This window comes from Clavelina lepadiformis, chromosome 5 (genome assembly GCF_947623445.1).
Source record: "Clavelina lepadiformis chromosome 5, kaClaLepa1.1, whole genome shotgun sequence".
In the NCBI taxonomy this organism is placed as follows: Eukaryota; Metazoa; Chordata; class Ascidiacea; order Aplousobranchia; family Clavelinidae; genus Clavelina; species Clavelina lepadiformis.
The window spans coordinates 22,312,121-22,334,557 of NC_135244.1; the positions used below are offsets into that span (position 1 = coordinate 22,312,121).

Consider the following 22,437-nt stretch of genomic DNA (forward strand, 5'->3'; position numbering starts at 1 on the left):
TCTCCGTTCAACCTCAGACAGCATCTCTGGAAAATTGATGGAATTTATCAGTCGCTTCACTTCAGGTCCCACAAATACTCTAGCTTTGGTTTTTGCAATTTTGGAAACTGCTCTTGAATGTGTTTGAATGCTTCACTTTTTATATCATGGCAGTAGCATAAATCATCTTTAAACGTGAAGAACACTGAGAAGCCGCGATGTCGAGTAATTCGAACACTGTCATCCAGTAAGTACCATTGCTTTAGTCTGGAAATGAGCAGCTCAGCATTCGACTTTGTCAATGACAGTTCGCTGACAAGATCGTTAATATCTTCTTGGTTGGGGTTGTAGGGCCACCTTTCACCAGCAACTCGGCGTTGGAGACAAGCAACAGATGATTCATCTGTTTCAGAATCTGTAGAGCTTGCATGTGCTATGAAATGTTTATCGCTCAAGGGTGGTTGTGACAGAGGCATGTCAGTCATGTTATGGGGTACAGGTGCAATAGATGACGGAATGTCAGGGTACTTGATAGAAGGTGCATTCTTTCCTTTCCGTCATTTGCTTGGGTCCACCATACAGAAGTAGCAGTCTGTGAGATGGTTTGTGGGCTCACGTCAGACACAGGGGATAGCAAAACGCAATGCTCTTTTCTCTCCTCTAAACCAACCTTCTAGAGTACGAGCAGCAGTATTCACATATGAAGTTTGGTGCCCAACGTTTATCTTGATCACCGACTGGCATGCCAAAATATGCATGATAGGCTTCTGTCGCACGGCTGCAACTCTCCAGACAGTGCTTTTTTGCAAAGAACTCACCACACACAAAGCAGAAGGAATCTGAGTACTGAGCTGAGTACTTGCAACCATGGCTAACCATAGCACACTTTTAACAATTGCGATAAAACTAACAAAACCAGTAAAGATTCAATAAGAAAATACATCTGCTAAAAACTATCAACACAATCAGTCACACTACCTTGCTAAAACATTAAAATACCTTAATCACCTTAATAAAACTAAAACCAATCTAAATACCTTAAAATACCAATCTAATCAACATGCTCATTTTCATGAGAAGTAGCAAAAATTTTAAACTAGTCGTAGAAACACAAATCCAAAGTTACGGTGGTATCATAAAGATTTTTCATGTATTTTCGGTAAAAGCAAACAGAAAATAGCAATTATTTGCCAAGGACAAAGAAAAAAATTTTTTTTGTTACATAGTGTAATAAATAAAATGGGAACTTTATCGTTTAGTAACATGCATAGACAGAATTTAAGCGACTAACAGCATTATCACGCCGTTTGAGGAATGAGAACTCATACCACCGAGTCAGAAGCATAACAAGTTATCCATCGTCCTCGCTCATATTGTAACAATAACCGCCAGTGAAGCCGGTCTTTATCACAGATATGTTTGTTGTGTCATACTTCACATAAGTAGCAGCGAAAACATTATTTTGTCATAAGGCTGGCCCCACGGTAAGGCGTCGACTGCTGTTACAAGCGAAAGCTACGCATGAATTATGTATCCTAGTTGGCATTTTGTGTATTAAAACGTTTACTCTATATAGGCTTATTTTACCGTCATGCTTCCTGTGCACTTGCGCAATAGTGCATTGATGTTGTTTTAAAATACTTAAACTATCAATGAAATCCTGTTGTTTTTATGAAGTGTGTAGGAGCAACAAATAGACCCACCATCCCCGAGAGAAGAACGCGAAACCAGGTTGTTAAAATGGAAATGCATTGCTGTGATCATGCTCTTCGTGGTTATTTTTGTAGAAAGATAGCGTTTTGTGACTCCGTAGTTTCACTGATCGCATTAAAACCACAGCAACACGTCCAGGGTTCGCAATTTTGCTGTAACTAGGTATGCATTGCTAGGCTGTAGCAACTTTGAAGCAAATTAGGCATTTGCGTGCGTAAATTTTCTGAAATTCTGGCTCAAAACATTTGAAGTGCTAAACTACATTTAACAACATACTTAACTCAACCCGGGACGTACTTGACATGTTTGCCTCAATTAAAATTTAACTCCAGCTATAAGGCCTTACACTGATCTCATGTTATTGTCGTGTCATATTGTTTGGTGTTGATATATGAGGTTTGGCCAGCCAAAAATAAGTAGCACAGATTATCACAGAAAACCACAATAGGTTACAACACAATACAAGTTATTGCCCAACGGGAAAATTTGGGAACTGCGAGACCCAATAAACCAATATAGGCTGAACGACCGTTATATTACAGTGCATTACGTCACGGTAGAAAATAGTACCTACGTCATAATGAGCGCGATTGGATCATAGTTCTGGTTTGGAAACCATTAATCCCATTATGGCGGCATGTTATACGGATCGTTTAGGTATAATAGTAGTGCATGAAGCACACGAATTCATTCAATAAGGTTTTTAATGTAGAACATGTTCAAACCGATGATGACAGACCGATAGTAAGCTCATTTGTTTTTAACAAGAACACATAAACCAACCAATTAGATAACGCGTCGTAGCGAAAATCGAATTTTGGTCGACTTGCCATGGGTTAGTCATTCCCCATCGATTTTTCTGTTGACTTTTTGTTTTTAAGTAACAACGAAGTATGTTGAGAAAAACTTTAACAACCTTTCCGCTTAAACGACTCACCAGCAAAAGATTTCGTTCGTTTGCCTATGTATTGTGACTTATTCAACACTCTTCCCAAGTATCGAAGATTCAATTAGCTTTTAGGTTATTTCGTACTCGGTTAAAGTGTAACTTCGCTTCAAATATCCCCACCTGATATTTACAAGATGCTTAATACGCTTTTTTATTTAAAACAATTCAGTGTGTTCCAGACAAAAACAACAACGGGCAAATGTACACGACCGGCTTCGCTAGCATGGCCCACAGCTGGATATGTCATTCATGGATAATGTGATTGAGATTGGCGGGTTTATTTTTACTTTCTCGGGTTGTTATCGACTTGTCTTGATTTAAGATGGCGGGACCACAATCGAGCACTTAATCATATCTTCATAATATGCAAAGTGACGGCACTTACCCGTTCAATATGAAGGCGTAATTTAAGGCATTGATCTCATTAAAGAAAACTGGTTTTGAGACTGTTTGAAGTCAAGGTGTGCAGTCATGCTGCCGTTAAAAATTAACTATGAGTTTGATTAATCTTAGCCTAAAAGTCTACAAACTGTTGTTTGCGAGGTATGATAGGATAAAATACGCCGCAAAAATTATTTAGCACTAAGCAACCACATGAACATGATCGCGGTAGCTAAATAGAACGAAAAAACCGTTCACTTATTTTGTGCAATCTACATCAGCCAACGCATATCACTCGGCAACTCCGCCCACGGCACTTCATTACCACTCACAAACATTCTACTTATCCGCCATCTTTTTCACGGCCGCTCTTATCACGAATTGTGAGTCGTGACGTTTTCCTTTTTCTCTTGTCATCGTGAAAATGTTGCACCGTCTTGCGCAATCCTTCTCCTCAGGGTAAACAGCGGAAAAACAATCGTAAACACGCGAGTTATCCATGATTTCTAGAATATCATGGTACACAATCGAGGCACGCATGGTTATAACACTTGGGTATTATGACATTGGCAATGATTGTTGTGACAGAAAGAATGGTATAGAATTTGCAAATAAGCTTTGTCCTGTTGAAATGAATTAAGCAAAGATTGGAATTACCTGTGTTATGAAACATAAACCAGGATTTGTAAAACATCGTATCGATTGCTTTTGTCACGTACAAACACACGTGTTCGCAACACCATTGCACGGTTGGTTGCACAGCGCTAAACATTTACTTTTCGATACAAGAGCGAACGTTCTTTGACGTCTTTCTCAACTGAAACACGTATTCCATATTTCACATGTGCAATAATTAACTTGCAGCAAACATTGTATTTGGTCGTTATTATGGTTGTCTAGCACCAGCCAGCAAACGTGTGCAACTTTTATCAACCATTGTAGTGCACGGCATGGCTGTAACATTGCTAACACTTCGGACCAGCAATAGACTTGGCTGGTTTTCCGAAATGTTTTCAAATCAGGGAGGTCATGATTCAAGCAAATTTTTACGAAATCAGTTGTACGTGACTAGCCCTAAGCATTTCGGTTAAGTCTATGATATAACCTTACATTATTTGGCGTTATTTCATAACTTTTTAAGCCATATCAGCACATTCAACTACGATTCGAAGCTGGCAAATTGTCGTTGTGTGGCCAAAGGCTAATGTTATCCATAAATCTTTTTGAAGCACCATGCAAGTAAGGGAAGTGAAATGTGGCTACGCGCTCATTCACACGTATTGTATAACTGGTTTCATTGTAAGCTTAGTAGGTCTTCGAAAAGTTGTTCCGGGTTTTTGTTGTGTTTGCTACAACATCCTTTGTTGCTTGCCGGTCACACAGACTGAAGTATAAACATGGCAGTCCACGAACCAAAATAACTTCTTGATTCTTGAATAATGGAAATACTCATTAGTAGGCTACCATTCCACAAGCAGACTTAATCATAATACTGTACTCACTGTACAGTTCACCAACGCTGTGGCAAGGGGCAACCAGTACAAGTGGTGACATCGAGAATTTCTCTGTATTTACGCAATAACAAAGTTTTATCTTTTTCTTTCTGACAAGCGCAAAACTGTCATTGTACTATACTTAGGCCTAATCGAGTGATCGTTTGATTCATGCGACTTGCCCATACTGTTTGCTATCTACAATGCTACCTGAAAGCTCTTTTAGGTATAGTTCATAATTAATCTAGGTAAATATTGAGATATTGTTACGTCAGAATGAAATCAGGGAGAAAAACACACCAACCAGCCAATACCTAGCCCGAATGACGTGAATGAAACAAGTGTAATTCGATCATCCTAAGGCATTTTTAACAAAATACATAGCGTTTTCAGTACGCAGTGTTAACTGCGACTGTAGGCTAGCGCAATTGAAGCATTTAGTCGTTAGTGGTTCGTCGCAAATTTGTATCTAAATGGAAAACGCGAAACAATTATCGCAAAAGTTTGCAACCTAGAGCTACAGTATATAGCAGTATGTCACTCATATGCTAGCTACCATCGTAGTCAGTTTAGCCTATACAAGCAAAACTATTGTGTCTGTTCGTTCGACAGGAATTTTGTTTCCGTCTATTGCGGACGAAACCTTTAGACAACTGGTACATGGTGTTTTGGATGCAAGTCAAACTGCAAAGATCCATCAGCGGTCTCATCAAACCAGATACCTTAACATTACGCAGACTACGGGATATACAATCAGCGGAGAACGCATTGTTTGAGGCAGAATGTTGCCTATTCTAGTAGCTGTCGGTGCAATCATCGCTTCCGGCTTATTCTGGAAATGGTGGAACAAAGAAGGTAATACAGGTAAGGAAGCTCATTTCACGTGATAAATTTGCATGATTGTAACCAGATCACATGTTTTCCGGTCACGTGAGCTTACTTGTGCAAGACCAACATAAAGTTTCAGCCGTTTCTGTCTACGTCGAAATGAAAATAAGATAGTATTGACTCATAAAGCAAATGTATCCCGCTTATTACTAGGCAAAAGTTGCGCTATGCTTGTAGGCTACAGCCTGCAATCGCAACCACGCCCAGGCTCGCCTAGGTAATTGAAATTAGCCTTAATAGTTCACCCATATCCGGGTTTGTTAAATATTATCCACGTCGACATTTTCTCTGGGGATTATTTACGGTTGTGTGCCGAGACAGAACCCTCTCATTAAACGTGACCGATACGACTTGATCAAACTGCGTGTTCTATCTTCATAGGTTAGTGTAACTTTACCAGTAACGGCTTTAAGTGATAACAATTGTTTTAATTGAAAATATGGCACCTGTTCTTCTGGTTTTCGTGGTCAAGACCCGTGAAGCTAGTTTCCAAGCGTTAAAGCGCCCTTTGTTGTGTTAGTCGATCGAGAGCTCATACGTCATAATGGCGGTGTCTATCTCATGTGTGAAATAAAAGGCCCTATTTGAACAGAGATTTGAAATCGACTTGACAAAACGAGACTTTCTGCAATTGAAGGAGGACTTAAAGATGTTTCTTTACGTAATTTGCATATCTTGTAATGATGGCATTATATAAGTTTTAATAAACAATAAATCATTCATAGCATGATATTGAAAACATAGCCCAAGGCGTTGTCTGTTGATAAAATCGCGTCACGTGAATTAAGGAAGTAGATTTAAACTAGTCTGACGTCACAAGTCCTTGCCGTGACGTCACAGAGTAGGAATCAGCATTGTTTGGCTCCCCAAAAGTTTTCACCCAACAATTGGCTCAAGAATAGCAGACACTTTTGTGTGTTTTCGCTTTAACATTCATGACATTCTGTTTAGTCTGGTTGAATACAGATATGCGGTATGGTGTGATCATGTTTATCCTCGGACTGGGGAAGAGCTTTGCACGACTTATACCCGGCGATGGTTCCTCATCGCTCGAGCCCCGTTACCGACCTAGTCTTTGTGCAAGTACCGATTGCGATACATTTTTTATTTTGATTTTTTGAGTTTTTTTTCTAGTATTGCCCGAATTGGGAGCTGTCTGGCAGGTTCACTGGACAGGAGCAAACTTTGTTGGTGCCTTGCCCAAGAACATTTCAAGGGTATGGCGTCACTAGGTACCGAGAACGAAACCGGAACCGTATTTATTGCTAGGTCAGCGTTCGAACCGACAATGTGTATGTGTTAATTCACTCCTAAACTAAAATAACCAGGTCTAATGAAGCTCATATTTATAGCTAAAAAGTCCTAGTAATTTATAAAGTAACTCTTAAATGAATGTTAGCGGCCCAGGGCTATTTTGCATATTGAAACAAGTCATCATTTTTTGCGCGCTGCCGGTTGTTGATGACGTAACGGCCGGTTAGCGCTCCCTCGCGGTTAATTTGTTAGAGTCCGTAAAATCTAAAGATGTCGCTCTTGCGCTGCGCAAGATTTGCATTGCGAAGAAAAAAGCTATTTCAGATCCCATGAAATTTAAATAGATTCGTGCCAACACGTCAAAGGGAAACTAATTCCATTTTATTGGCCCGTAAAGGTGACGTTATTGTTTAGATGGACCGCCTTGACACACCAATCTTTTTACAAACATTCAGTAAATACTCGATTAAACAAACAATTTTTTGTTAAAAACTGTTCCAGTGTATTTTATTGTCCACGCTCGACTCAAATCTTACGAGTTGTTCGCTTTCTACCTCCAAATATTCAGCCAATTTGCCGAGCTCTCAGTGCAAAGATCAACAAAGTATTATCCGAATGCCGAATATTTCTCATAAGATGGAGCCCTCCAATTAAAATCACATTTTCTTGTGTTGATTCACGCGCGGCATCCGAAGCTTTTGACAACATTCCCATCCAGGGCTGGTCAACCTTGCTCAAATGTTTACACTATCCCGCTGTCTGCTGAATAGATGTGCAAAGTTCTATTTCTTTACACATACACGCCACACAAGGTACAATGGAGACGTGTGATAATGGAATAGAAATTGCAGTTTGCTCCACACACGCTTAACTGTTTGTTAAAGAATTATTCATTTACTTTCTTACCGCCTGCCGAGTCAAATTGGACTGTGAAGCCGTTCTCACTGAGCTTGCTAAATTTTTTAGCGTTCTGTGGCCTTTGGCTAAGGGTTAAAGTTAATGTAGTCGTTTGGTTGTTGTTTTTGTTACGTCATAATGAATCAGAAAATTGCTTACGAGGACGTTTGACTCGAAAAGGGTTTCAAAGAAAAAATGCGCAATTGTTGGTTGATGCTACGTCATCTTTGTTGTCGCCGTGCTTGCAGAAAGAATCAAGTCAGATTTTTGCCAACAGGAAACGTCGCTTTGTAGGAGGCGGTAAACGAACAAAGGCAGCAGTAACTGTGTCGGCCGTTATTAAAACGCCATAACCCAGCTACATCCAGCCTTGCATTTTCCTTGGTCTTATTTAATGCAAGAGAATCTTTACCAAAGCTATGATAGTCTTCGATACGTGTGTATGACGTCATAGTGTTCTTTTGTCAGCGCAGCGCCCCTGTCGTTTATTCTCAGCTAACTAACAATGGTTTCACAGCAGTATGATCTGCATCAAATGTATCATCAAGTGCCCCAACTTTTCATTTCTACGCGCATTAGGCGTAAAATGCACAGTATTTAGATTGTGGGTTGTGGTTGGTATGGCCAGTGCAATAGCGTAGCACGTTATTTAGCCCGAAGTGTTCGAGTTTAATTCCGCGTGAACTTGCGTGAAAAAGTTTAAAGAGAAAATAGGAGAGAAGCAAATGGGTCTGATGCAAACTCAAATCCCATGCATTGTCGACGGGTTCGGTCATTGGAGCGCAGCGAACCGTCGCGGCCGCTTGGAGATCTCGCATTTCCCGCACTAGAAAGAAAAAGCAGTCGGGCGCGAAACAGGAACGGAAAGCGAGCGCTTATCATGAAGTGTTGAGTCGTTGTTTTGTCTCAGAAGTAAAGAATGTTTTGTCCTTATACCGTAATTACAGGTTTTTTAATGTTTAATTTTAGGGTAAGTAATATTGTTAACAGGCACGAAAACGAAAGTACCGATAATAATTTAAGTGTATAATCCTCATAATAGAGCTGTGTTACGTCATCGAATGTGTTTTGTTCGTTGTGACGTGTTTGCTAGTAATAATCTTCAATACCTGCTGCATAGGTAAACGTTTACAAGTGAAATATAAGACACGGCATTAGAAATCATTTTCATCAAACAATTTTCCTCCCGTGGTCAGAGCGTTGTTGCTTGCAAAATCGTTTTTTAAAAGACGCAGTTCGCTATGACGTCATTTTTAATCTTTTTTCCAGGATTTAGCAAAATGAGTTTATACGTTTAAAAATGTGGGACATTTCAACGAATCAGAATTTAAAACGTCAAGTTGACCTTAAAAGTCTGTGACGTTGAAAGGTCACAGGCGGGACCTTCTAAAATCTAAACTAATTAATAAATCGGGCAGTTTGCAGCGATATGTTGATAAAAAGGAAATACAGTTGAGCTGGATTTGCGATATGTTGTAAGGTCAAACTAAACGCGGATAGCTTCGGGCTCTTTGCACCACGGTCACTACCACAAATATTTCCAACTCAGCCTTCAGTACTAGATCGTGGTTAGCTCATAGACTTGTACCAGCTGCAGGCCTGCCGTTGTTGTAAGCTTCAGACGAGGAAATATTTGTTTTTTTGTATCTTGTGACCGGAATGCTTGTTCACAGACACAGTGTTTGTTAAACCCCGCAATTATGACGTAATAGTTTTTATGTGTCGTCATTTTTCAGCGTTTAGTGTTTCTGTTGCTTCTTTGCTGCCCGTACACCTGTGTATGACGTCATTTTTGACTTGGTCACAATTAAATTCTTGAAGCTGACAAGATAGATTTTTAATTTCTCAGTTGACCAATTGCGGTTGCCCAAATTAAGTCCTTTTCCGAGCAGAAATTAGAGACGACATAATAGTCGATTGTGACTCACAATTAAGTAGTCGGAAGCGTAGGTCGAAAAACACGATTGGATGGCCGATATGACGTCATTGCTGTTAAAGTGAGCCGTCGAAAGGAAATTTTCAGTCAAAGAAAAATTTTGCTTTCGTGGAAATATGAAGAAATTTTTTGCCAAAACCTGCTGTTTTTGCTGTGGATCATCAAATAAAGGCAAGTGTCTTGTGATTGCTTTCTGCTAAATATTGATGTCGGCGTTACCTCTGCGCCGGAATAATTGCAAAAATTAAGATTGGTCAACTCATTCAAGATTTTTGGATAATTTTAGAAGTTTGATTTCATTTGAGCATCATAGTATCGGGGCAAAGTTGAAGAAATAAGCACAAATTTTAGCTAACACTTTCATCAAATAATTTGTATTATTTCGACGTTTCAATGAAGATAATGATCCATTTATTTTCTTTATGATGTTTTCACCACAAGCTGAGCAAGTTTTAAGAATGAGAAAGATTGATGCATTTTGTCGAGAGCAAAAGCAAATGTTTAGAGGCGTAGTTACTTATAATATTAAGCAGTGTAACAGTTGTTGCAGCAGACCATACGAAGACGTGGTGGACCGAACAACAAACTTTCTTTATTCAGTTTGTGTTGGTTGTATTCATTGTCAATTGCCATATCATTTAGAGTTGAGTTTGAAATGAGTCTTTCCTTTGAAACATTATCTCGTTGGAGCGTAATGTAAATAAGCTAAAGTCATCATATCAGAAGATATATTTACAACCAGATAACCTTCTAATGTCGTCACAGACCTTTAAGATTTCACTCATCCCACACAACTAAAAACGTTTGTTTATGGTAGCGTTATATTTAGCTAAACAGACACAGGGGCGTTTGGTGTAAAACTGCTAAGTTGTTGTGTCTGTGTTTCGATGTTATGCTTGGCATTAGGTAAAAATGTTAGGAGATTATTACCCCGTGAAAACGGAAACACTGTAATAACCGTATAATTTATATTTACATGTTAATTGCAAGATTTTGTCACGATAGCTCAATAATCACGCATTATTACGCGCAAAGTACTTCTTCCTGCAGGGATTATGACGTTATAATGGTACGAATTAAAGCGGATATAGGGAGGAAGTTATGAGATGTTGTGGGGTTTGCAGATTAGGAGCTTAAAATTACTTCAAATAAATAATATGTCGGTCTTACTCTTCCAAGTACAATATAGGTGACTTTCTGTGACGCATTTCTGTTTAAAATATTTTGCCAGCATGCCTTCACCGAACCGGTTTTTTAAGGTTTCGATTTGGCCAATTTTGAGAGACGGCAACTTTTAAAGACTAACTTCCTAGTTTAAAAACTAACTGCTTATTTTCGAAGCAAAAGTATATTCTTGGAGAGGCAATTAAGAACAATTAAGAGACCGTTTCAGTCCCCAAAACACTGCACCCCATTATATATCACCCAATTGCCATTATACGCTTCGAATTTGTTTCGTAACACTTCGATATTGTTTCGTCACAATACCTGCACATATTAGGGTGCCTTAACGCATGATTGCACGAAGACATGACGTCTGTATTTGCAGTCGAAACTTCGAAACCTCTTATTATATCACAATAGCGCCGCGCATTTTGAATTCTTTCCTCGAACGTTATCATCAGAGCAAATTATAGGTTTGCCATCTATCATATGACGTCATCCTACAATATTGTAAGGAAAGAAATTCACAACGAACTCATTGTTGCAGAAAGTGCGACGTCATTTTTCCCTTTCTGTGAGAGACCAATGTGATATTTCGACACAGTTGGTCTCTTTGTGACGTAACGGTTACGTATACCACCGATAGAACAGAGTTGTGTTTGGACAACATTTAGATTGCAATCTCGCTGCATTCATTCGTTGTAGTTTGTTAGTGTGGTCGCTGTAAAATGATCGAATGTTTGTGGAAAATCCATTGACCTTGACAGTAATAAAGTAACACAGTTACGTATTTTGATGAACCGCAGTCGTCTTCCATAAATGCTATGGCTTACTGTGTCAAGCATTTCACAATTGAGTTATGGGCAATACGCGAAGGTGGTGAAACCTGATGTTTGTCATTACAGATTACGCTAATATTGGTCCGGAAGATTTTAATTTATTCCAGATTGTTCTAAGTTGTTAATTATGTTTTCTGGATCTTCTATTGGTTGGCAATTGAAATCGTTTGAATGCGGTTTAAATGAGGTGGAACGTAAAACCTAATAAACAGTGGTTTTATTACGTCATAATTAACCCGTATCGCTTACACATTGAAATTGGAATATCGCGTGACTTTGTACTTGTGACGTCATCGTTTACGTGTGGGATTTTTACGCGTGGTTGATTTTATATTAACGTGAAGCCAGAACGTGTCTTTTCGGTGGGAAACTGAAAGATTTATAGCTCGCTATGTGATATACCAGCACACTGATAAATACTAAGGTTATTGTTTATTATTGACAAACTCATTCCATTTCCAAAGCGAACATTAAAAATATATTACCACGTTTCTTTTATAGTTTATATCAAGAGATCCTATCGCGGATGTCGTTAAGTATCCACTGACCCGTCCTGTCATCCGGTCTAAGTCCAATTCACACGCTTTATCTGCCCACGTTACTTGAAGATGGCGGCCAAGTACCAAATATAGTTGCGTTAAAAGCCCATTAGTTCGCATCTGAAAAACTGAATACCGACTTTGAGATAAATTTTCTTTCTTTTTTGTGACGTCACGCTTATTTCCCAGTGTTAGGTTTTTACCCAAGTGGGTTTATCAATTTTTTAACCCCCTAATACGTAATAATTGGCGAGTAAGTGTTAACGAATAAAACACGCTAAGGTAGTATTAATTAGCAGGGCCGGTTAGCAAAAGGTTCATGAAAAAGGTGGGGAAATATTTTAAACCTAAACTGTTTATCACGCGCCTACGTCACAATTAATCTGAAAATATTTAGGATGAAAACTTTGTAAAGGTTGAGGTCATGACCCCGGCTGATTTCAATATTTGTCCACAAGCTGGCGGCATACCAACAGCGAGTGCAGCCCGTTTTAATTAGTTTAAAATATATAAAGCCGGCCCTGGTCTAATCCGGTCAGGAAATTCTATCTGATTATGAGCGCATAAAGACCACATCGGGCTGTTTTGCGGTTTGTCGCGTTTCCTGAACTCGCGTTAGGAGGCTGGAGATCATTCCATTACTCAACTTTGTCAGCGGCGTTGAATTTTTTACCAGTCAGTCATCTTACTGCGGTGTTGGTGCGGACAATGCGAATCATTGTCAGTTTTTAATTCTGTTTTGTTCAACGCAGGTCCAAGCTCGGAGACCAAGACACCCTATGACAGCAAACCACCTGTGGCCGTCCATGATATTGTCGCCGACCGAAATGGTGGGTTGGATTTGCTAAAGTAATTCTGTTGAGCTGCATTGCGCATGCGTTGTGAAATTTGATGATTCGTCATTGCGCACAGAACTCTGTGATTGGTTGTTTTGAGCTGGTGCAAGTCGTTGCTCCCGCCACACCAGCTCTAGATTAACGGCTTCGATCAAATACGATCTAAGACCATTCACCCATCGAAGTAACGCATCACTTTCGACACATTTCCAGTCGAGCTAAAAATATCTTCGGCCTTATTTTGCCCAGGACGTAGTTAGGCGACTGTATTTGGCCTCAAGCTTCGCCGGTGGCCGTTTGAACTTTTTATTGTTGCTATTTTAGCTTTCGTGGGTGATATCTCACTCCGTATGAGCATTTACTCTTCATCTTAAACGTCCAGCTATAGCAACAGATGTAGCAATAGCTACAGCTTAACTTTTGCTTGCCAGCTTGTAGTTTTACGGGATCCAAGTCTTTCATCATCGACTGGTTTTAAACGGACTCTTTCGGTTCCATGCGGCAACACTGTAGGATCCTTGTCTTTTTCGTTCTACATTTCATTTTCACTGAACGTCGCATTTGACCTACAAGTCCAAGTACATGTTTCGTGATGTCATAATTAGAGTTTAAATAGATGCGTAACAATATGATATAAGGTCATTTGCCCTCGGGGGTGAAATTGGCATAAATACCGGCCAAGAAAAGCAGTAAAGTGTTTATGTTGTCGATCATTTTGTGAACGACATCGAATTGTCGTAGATTACCATTTTATACAACACCATTACTCGCATGCTTTACCATATCTTCGGTGTAACAGCACGTCTTAGATTTTTTGTTGCAATAAATTTGCCTTAAAATCTTGGCATTGTTCTTAGGAATGCTTTGATTCTGCTGCCTTGAATAGTTTGGTGCAATCTGTTGTTTCAGTTCACTCGCTTTTGGGGATTTTGCTGTGACGTTAAGCTTCATAAATTAACTTGTCTTTTGTTTTTCTAGGCAATGGCACGCCTGAGAAAGTTGGCTATCCGAACCCCGCCTACACTAAAACCGAGGAAAATCCCGTTTTCGTACAACCGCTAAAGTGCAGCAAAGAGGAGCTGCGAAAGCCGCGTCAGACGCGACAGATCAGCGATGTGTCGGAGGTTTTCCGGATTCCCCGATCGGATGAAAAGAGCCTGAGTGAGCTGGTGATTGAGGAGTACGACAACAAGTCAAAGACGCTGAGGAATGGCGAATCCGCCGACTTCTCCGCTTTTCGCTCTAGCGTAAGCCTTACGGACTCTGACGACTCGAGCCGTTGTGATGACATAACTGCCAGCGATGACGTTTCGCCCCCCACTTCAGCTGAACTCGAGCACCACAAGGAATCAGTCAAGCGGAACGGGAATTTAAAGGAAGAATCGGGGAGGATTGTATCGAATGACAACAATGTCGACGGGCGAGATGGCAAAAACACAGGTGAGTTCAGCAACGCGCTAAAAGCAAACTTTTTCTACAAACACGACCTTAGAGAAGCGCGGATCTCGAACTTGTCGTTTTCATGAAGGTTTCATCAAGTCATTGATTTGTAGTGGCAGCTTTATTATGATAAGGTCGCGCTTAGAAAGAAAAGATTGTGTGTATGTGTGTGTGTGTGTGTGTGTGTACGTAAGTTCAAAGTTGTAGTATCGCGATATTAATTGAATACTTCGGTTTTCTTCCAGAATGGAGGGACAAATTGAAGCGGGATCTTTTCGACGACGACGACGACGACTTCGTCGATGAAAGCTCCGATGACGACGAAGGCGACGCTTCCTTTTCTGTGACGTCAGTCAGCGACGAAGAAGACGACGAAAAGATGAGATCTGAAATGAACGGCGGCGACCACAGAACGCTCCAATCACAGAACTCCAACATGAAACTTCTTCATCAGAAGCCGATTGTTATTGACAATGGCTCTTATTGCGTCAGAGCCGGATGGGCGGGCGAATTCGCGCCAATCGCTTCCGTTCGCAACGTAATCGGCCACTGGAGGGCAGAAGCGAGCGAGGCTTGGCAGGAGCATCTGGGGTCAAAGTTCATAGGTGAAACAGCGATCGAGCGCCATTCGACCTTAATGCTAGAGAACCCGATTGAAGGTAAGTTGTGGAAATATCCTGCAATTCATGAAGAAGAAATACTGATGATTTTGCAATGCGATGTAAACGCAAATTATAGCGATATTCAAGATTGTGTGAACACGTAAATGTGATAATTTAGGGCGATAAGTGTTCGGTGTTATACCAGTCGTTTTATGTTTGAAAAACGTTTGAAAATGTTTGTTTCTTGGTTTAACATTTTATTTAGCTTATTTATATATTTATGGATACTTATTTGTTAATTTGCAAGATACCTTTGTTTATGGACGACCGGTTTGCGAACAATAACCCATTGTTATTGCCTTACCGGGTCATTATGACGTAGTTCTCATCTTGGATATCAGCAATGATTCTTGCATAAATTTGCACTTCGGCCAAATTATCTGTTTATCTTTCAGATGGAAAAGTCCAAAACTGGCGCACACTGCAGCAGGTGTGGGATCACGCGATCATAGACTCAATGAACGAGGAGGTGTCGCAACATCCGATCCTGGTGTCGGAACCTGCCACCGTGGAGAAGAAACAGAGAGAAAAAATGGTGGAGGTGATGCCTATTAGTTTGACTTGACTTCAGTCACTCGTGCTTTTATCCCTGCGTAACAACGCCAGGTGGTTAAGCCAAAGTTAAGGAGTTATTTCAACCCAATTGCGCCACTTGTCAGGTGTTTATCGAGACCCTCAGAGTGCCTGGTGTGAGGTTGTGCCCTCAAGCGGTTCTGTGCTCGTTTTCGTGCGGCCAGAAGGTGGGGATAGTGATCAACAGCGGGCACGGTCAGACAGAGATAGTCCCAGTTTACGAAGGCTACCAACTTCCGCATTTAACTGTCGAGGTTTGTGTTCCATTGCTCTTGTGCGCTAATTTGCTGAATTGTGCGCTGAATACCGGCATGTCAGTCGCATAAACTGTGCGCTTTGTAATTCCCAGTGTGTCTTGTCCCAACCCGTCCTTAACCTGTTTTCGTAAAAGTTTATATTCTGTAATTATTTGTTGTTGTATTAGAACAAGACTGCAATAGTAAAGAATTTGTTTATGTTGTAACAGAACCTACAATGTCGTCATAATGTCGTCTACTTGATTTACATAATCATTCTTTCATAAGTGAAATTCAAACGTCTAAAATCAAGTAATTTTTATTATTTTCGCTTAATAGCTACCCGTCGGAGGGCGCCATATCACGGAATATCTTGCCAGGCTCGTTCAAAGAGAGAGGGGCGTTAATTTCACATCGGTTCCTGAAATGGAAATAATAAATGGGTTTAAAGAAAGCCACGCCTCTGTGCAGACAGGTAAGAATAGAAGGGACACTGCTTCCCAAATTATTCGTTCGTCTTTAAAATGATAAACTACATCGAGTAGGGTATAGTTCTTTATAATTTATTTAGTCCCTGTGTGTTCTATCACAGTCTTTTAACTTCACACTTTACACGTTGTTTGAGTGGTTTGGAATAATAAATTAAGTTGTCTCATATTTTCAGGCCGCACTTCAACGGTCGGTGTCGAAGATTACAACCTGCCGGATGGGAGGGTCATTGAACTGGGCAAGGAACTTACCCACTGCGCAGAACCCTTGTTTAACCCCGGTCTTGTGGGGAAATCCAGTCTTGGGCTCACGCAGCTGGTTAAACAGACCCTGGAAAGGTGGGTTATACCACGTTGTACAGACTGGGTCCCAAAATGTCTTTATGTCGTCATAAATGTGCTTTTCTGTCATCAAATTTTGAAGTTGGTGAAAAACTGCCTCGTTATCTCATTCACTGTTGGTTAGTTATCGATGGTATTTGATGATCGTTGATTAATGTTTATTATTAAAAGCAATCGACTAATCGTTTATTAATGTTGTTTAATCGTTAACTGGTTAACGCTGTTTTAATTGTTGATTAATGTTGTTTAATATTGTTGTTGTCAGTCATGGTCTTTTCAAGTCGGTAAAAAACTGCGACATCTTGTGATGTCTATAGAGATGCGTTAATGAGATGTCAATGGTGTGTTCTTCTTTCTCAGCGTTGAACCTGATCTGCTGGAGGAATCCAACCACAACATCCTTCTATCTGGAGGCACCGGGAGGTTAAAAGGATTAAGATCCCGACTCCAGGAGGAGATAAACAGCAAGATGGAAGGATCGCAGACAACTCTTTTAATGGCGGAAGCGAACGCGGCTTGGATTGGTGGATCGGTCCTCTCCGAACAATCGAACTTTCCCGATTATTGCGTCACAGAGGATTTATATTTTGAATATGGCGCCAGCGTGGTGCATAGACTGTGCATGCAATGAGACGAGCAGATATACATTTAAGTGTTGCTTAGTTCCGGATCAACTCCTTCTAACTTTTCCGCTCCTGAAGGTTTGATTGAAACTTTCGTTTCTTTTATGTTGTTTTATGCCATCGCTTTAAACTCGTAGATTTTCATTTATTATCGAACATCTGCGCGTATCAGTATTATGAATTTTCTTGTTCCTGCCAAGTGTATGATCTATTTCCAAAAGCCTATTATCTTTCTTATTCCTATCGTCCATATTTTTAATTGGGTTTGAAAATCGTCTTCTTTTGCGATAGGTTTAAGCTTACGTCACTTAGCCTGCTGGATCCTGCAGTAAAATGTATAAAACAGTTTTCGAGTCTCTTTTTATATGAGGCTCTGTAAGCTGTGTTGCTTGAAGCTAGCTAAAATAAGTTGCTGTTTAATGCGTTTGATATTAAGTTTTATTGGTTTTTGTCGCTTTTTTTGTGAGTGCAAGAAATTTATTGTGAATTTTGCTAAATGTTTTTCCTTATATGGTAAGCGAGGTAGCACCCCGTAACAACGGTCAACTTGTTGTTTCCTAAGATTTCCGTTAAGGCCAATTTCTCACAAGTAATGCAGTTATCATGAACATTATATAGTTTATGTTAATATGAAAATTTCTTGCTGGCAGACCCTATTGTTGACAAAGTCCCCCCCCCCCCCCCCCCACAATCGATTTATGAACAGAAAACAAAATGTCCAGAATATTTCAGAAAAACATGACCGGAATTTGTTAGGGGATAACTTTTTTGTCATTTTATTCAGCAAACAGACTAAGTACTTGGCAATGTACGTCTGACCCACACGCCTCCTTAAATGGTAAAAGTGAATACAGGCAGAATGTCAAACGAAGAAAGAAGAAAGATTACCGATGCGCGGTGACGTCGTTCATGGATCGTCAGTCAAGAGTTAAGAAAAAAGCAAACAACCTTCATTTATTATCGAATATTATCATTTATTAATATTATAATTATATATATAATTTATATATATATAATATATATATATATATATATATATATATAATATATATAATTTAATATTATCATTTATTATCACTTTTCATTTATTATCGAACATCTGCGCGTATCAGTATTATGAATTTTCTTGTTCCTGCCAAGTGTATGATCTATTTCCAAAAGCCTATTATCTTTCTTATTCCTATCGTCCATATTTTTAATTCGGTTTGAAAATCGCCTTCTTTTGCGATGGGTTTGAGCTTACGTCACTTAGCCTGCTGGATCCTGCAGTAAAATGTATAAAACAATTTTCGAGTCTCTTTTTATATGCTCTGCAATCTGTGTTGGTTGAAGCTAGCTAAAATAATGTTTAATGCGTTTGACATAAATTTTTATTGGTTTTTGTCGCTTTTTTTGTGAGTGCAAGAAATTCATTGTGAATTTTGCTAAATGTTCGTCCTTATATGGTAAGCAAGGTAGCACCCCGTAACAACGGTCAACTTGTTGTTTCCTAAGATTTCCGTTAAGGCCAATTTCTCACAAGTAATGCAGTTATCATGAACATTATATAGTTTATGTTATTATGAAAATTACTTGCTGGCAGACCCTATTGTTGACAAAGTTCCCCTACCCCCCCCCCCACAATCGATTTATGAACAGAAAACAAAATGTCCAGTATATTTCAGAAAACCTTGAGCGGAATTTATTACTGAATAGCTTTTTTGTCATTTTACTCAGCAAACAGACTAAGTAATTGGCACACACACACGCACACACGCCTCCTTAAATGACCCACACGCCTCCTTAAATGGTAAAAGTGAATACAGGCAGAATGTCAAATGAAGAAAGTGTGATTGAAAGAAAGAAGAAAGATTTATGATGCGTGGTGACGTCGTTCATGGATCGTCAGTCAAGAGTTAAAAAAAGCAAACAACCTTCAAATGAAACAGAAGGAAACTCAAAACTGGGAGTTCATGTTGGTTTCAAGCATGACTTATTGTTGCAACCGCGGCGGCAGACTCTGTAAAATATTTTTGACTTGTGCAAACGCGCTGTTCGTTACGAGCGCAGATATTGCGAGTGTTTCATATTTGTGAACGATTATTAAATGAATGGACTGGTAGAGAACAGGCTGACAGTGATAACGGTATATGACAGCCAATAACGCGACCACCGGATTGAAAGTTTGTTATGTCATATCGGATCCTTGTGAAAGTGATAGGTTAAGTAAGTTAAGTTCACGAAACACGAAAGGTGTAATTTGAAATAAAACAGTGTCTGTGAGAGTTGTATGATTTATTAAGAGATAAATAATTGAAAGTTTTAATACTTCGTTAACTGCTTGATAAAATTTACCTGAAACTCGAAAAGAGAGATTACTTACATGTAGTGGTTTGTTGTAGGAGATTATTGCCACAACCCTAACTTAAAAATAGGGCTGAATAAAATTAATTGAAACTTTAGACAATTTATGAGGTAGATAAGTTACTTAGATCAGTTGTTCCCCAGAATATGGCGTTAACCTTTGCATAGCGACTGTACAAAACATTTTTCTTTACTTTTTAGCTATTATTATTACCAGTCTGTTAAAAATATTGATTTTAGTATGTTATGAGTATCGAAACAATAATGTAAAGCATAAGACAAAAGCAACAAATAAAACCAAATTGGTCAGATGTAAAAAGATTTGTTCGAATCTCCTGATAGACGTAATGAAACCAAATTCATGCGTTGGCCCACTGAATTAATCAAGTACTGCGGATCACGATATTTTGCACATATGAGAAACGAAAGATAGTTAAAGTCAAGTATAGTTTCGGGAGATTATAGGTTATACTAACAGCACTTACCTATTGTGTACAGTGTATAATGAAATAACGAAATATCAACCAAGAAAAAAGCATTCAATTATAAATCAGATTCGAAGCCAAGTTATCAAACTGTAGTCACCAGTCAACTGAAGTCATTTACCTTTAAAGACTAAAGTCAAGTCGTTCAAAACAAGTTCGTTGAGTCAAGTAGAGTTTTTCAAATATTGACTCTATCATTCATATTTCATGTAATTTTCTAGCAAGGGACTCACGGTCTTTGCAAAACACGGATCGAGTCATTACGATTCTGTTAAAATTATTAACACCTAGAAATAATAAAAACTTGTTTTTTTTTTATTCATGTATCTAAGTAGTAGACGTCAAAGCTTTACACTGCGTTTTGAAGAATTATTTTCAAGAAAGCTGTTCGTGCTGTGGTTGATTTAAAAGTGCTATAACTGGAATATGGGAACACATTATCTGACCTTATGCACCCTTGCACTTACCTGCGGCTTGGCTTCGGTGAGTGGTTTTAGAATTATAGCAAATTAAGTGGGTTCATATCAGTAACGGTTAATGAAAGTGTTTTCCCATCTGTTTATGCTTTATGTTTTAATACAGAAATATCTTTCATATAATGATTGATGCCAGTTGTTGTAGCGCTACATTCTAGATGGTGTCTCGCGTAAATAACTTTCTTGATGCAAATAGGCTACAATACACACAGTGTGCACTAGAAGTGATACTAATAAACTACGGTCAATGGAATAAGTTATAATAATCTTATCATAATTTATTATCGCCACGTTTCTCATATCATAATGTTATAGTATAGTTAATGGAACGGTTTGGTAGTGTAATTTTGTGTTGTCAGCGACTAGCTTTTGCGGACTGTAACAGCTCTGTTAGAAATAAAAAACCGTCCAAGTAAAAAGGTAGGTTGGTAGGCGACAGGCTATATCTCACAGTAACTTTATTGTACAAGCGTTATCGTAAACCTATGTACACCAAATACGGAAGAAAATTTCGCTATGTGCGCTATAGACCAACCTATTTGCTTTAGTAAATACTCATTGCGAAATACAAATTACATCAGGTGACCAGGTTTACAACCTGACGTACATTTGCAATCACTGTTGCGTGGATACTGTCAAACTGAAACATTGTCAATATTGTTTTTCTCGCAGGCCACTGATAATTGTGGAGGCGGATATTACTGTCCAGGTGAGTAAAACAATAATACATAATGTCACTATGTTTATGGAGAAAATTTCGGTTAGTCCAATTGTATAAAATTTTAAAAGAAAAAAATGCCAGAAAATATTTACAGTGTGTTAAATGTATTTTTAAAATATTTCTCAGATTCCCGCACCTACTGCTGCGGCTATTATTACTGCTGCACTTATGTTTACGCTTTATGGTGTAAGTATTGTTTTGAATAGATTTGGGTCGTTTTCTGCTAATCTATGTCAAACACTGTACAATAAACACATAATTAATAAACCAACATCACGTAGAAATGTTCTGAAAAGAGACAACAACTTAGCCTACTTAGTTAACTTAGCCTCAAAGTATCTGTACCTTTAGTGAGTACATGATTTGTTGATTTATTTTTGTCTTTCTTAAAATAAATTGAAATATTTTAGACTTTTGGTTTGGAATGGTGTTGGGTGTTGTCTTTCTGGTGAGTTGCTGTGGTGCTTGCATACGCTGCATGATAAAGCCCCAGCGGCAGGCCCAGACTGGAACGATTCACGTGGCGACCACTACAGCAAGAGTACCTTATCCCGTTGGGCATCAGGTATAGGACAAACCATTCTCTATAACCTACTGTTTGCTTTACATTTTAACCTTTTTTTTTCTGTCAATCGCTGTTTTGTTACTGTTCACCAACACTTTTGTTTTAATACATTTGCTGTTCTATAGTTTGCTGAGGTCACTTTGTAAACTATTAACAATGCTTTTTGTAGAACACTAGCTATGTCGACAACAGCATGCCCTCGCCTTATCAATCACAATACCCACCACAGCAATATGGAATGGCTGGAATGCAGCAGATGAACGAATCAAAAATGGCGCCGCCAGACTACACTACTTCGTCGGTCAACAATCCAGCTCCGTTGCAGCCAGTAACAACAAATTATGGCGCCTAATATCATGGCGCTTCTCATGTGGCCTTTATTTCGACTGAATCTTGTAATTATGCTACATGTGTGTTAGGGTGATGTTTTCGTTAGAAATTGATAACATTACTTTGATAACTCAACTTTATTATGCTTCTGCGTTTATGCTTCTTTTTCTTTCTTGGGTTATTGAAATGCTTCGTTAACTTTCTTCTTCAAAAGTGAATCAATATTATTAGCATATTGTTTTCTACCTTAAAGAATTATAATCCAGTGTACCAAGATGTTTCTAT

The 22,437-nt window shown here is 39.1% G+C and overlaps 2 protein-coding genes across 3 annotated transcripts; both read left to right on the plus strand.

The window, feature by feature from the left end:
- The first annotated feature begins 4,921 nt into the window (after positions 1-4,921).
- LOC143461179 (uncharacterized) lies at positions 4,922-17,787 on the plus strand. 2 transcript variants are annotated; one of them, XM_076959000.1, is made up of 9 exons: positions 4,922-5,379; positions 12,785-12,862; positions 13,847-14,308; positions 14,554-14,967; positions 15,366-15,511; positions 15,630-15,797; positions 16,119-16,254; positions 16,444-16,606; positions 16,970-17,787. In XM_076959000.1, the coding sequence occupies exons 1-9, from the start codon at positions 5,298-5,300 to the stop codon at positions 17,238-17,240; spliced, it is 1,920 nt and encodes a 639-aa protein (XP_076815115.1). In that variant the 5' UTR covers positions 4,922-5,297; the 3' UTR covers positions 17,241-17,787. The 2 variants fall into 2 exon arrangements, with proteins under 2 accessions (XP_076815115.1, XP_076815116.1); XM_076959001.1 differs by lacking the exon at positions 4,922-5,379 and adding an exon at positions 8,549-9,661.
- Positions 17,788-20,395: 2,608 nt separating this feature from the next.
- LOC143460017 (uncharacterized) lies at positions 20,396-22,428 on the plus strand. The gene is made up of 5 exons (XM_076957371.1): positions 20,396-20,543; positions 21,209-21,245; positions 21,384-21,443; positions 21,668-21,822; positions 21,992-22,428. Exons 1-5 carry the CDS (start codon positions 20,487-20,489, stop codon positions 22,172-22,174), a joined length of 492 nt encoding a protein of 163 aa, XP_076813486.1. The 5' UTR covers positions 20,396-20,486; the 3' UTR covers positions 22,175-22,428.
- The last annotated feature ends 9 nt before the right edge of the window (positions 22,429-22,437 follow it).

Excerpts from the sequence above, each read along its gene's own strand:
- LOC143461179 (XM_076959000.1), top strand. The coding sequence starts at position 5,298 with ATGTTGCCTATTCTAGTAGCTGTCGGTGCAATCATCGCTTCCGGCTTA. Across the intron at positions 12,863-13,846 it reads TATTGTCGCCGACCGAAATG|GCAATGGCACGCCTGAGAAA; the intron begins GTGGGTTGGATT and ends TTGTTTTTCTAG. Across the intron at positions 15,512-15,629 it reads AGAGAGAAAAAATGGTGGAG|GTGTTTATCGAGACCCTCAG; the intron begins GTGATGCCTATT and ends GCCACTTGTCAG.
- LOC143460017 (XM_076957371.1), top strand. The coding sequence starts at position 20,487 with ATGGGAACACATTATCTGACCTTATGCACCCTTGCACTTACCTGCGGC. Across the intron at positions 21,246-21,383 it reads AGGCGGATATTACTGTCCAG|ATTCCCGCACCTACTGCTGC; the intron begins GTGAGTAAAACA and ends AATATTTCTCAG. Across the intron at positions 21,444-21,667 it reads TTATGTTTACGCTTTATGGT|ACTTTTGGTTTGGAATGGTG; the intron begins GTAAGTATTGTT and ends GAAATATTTTAG.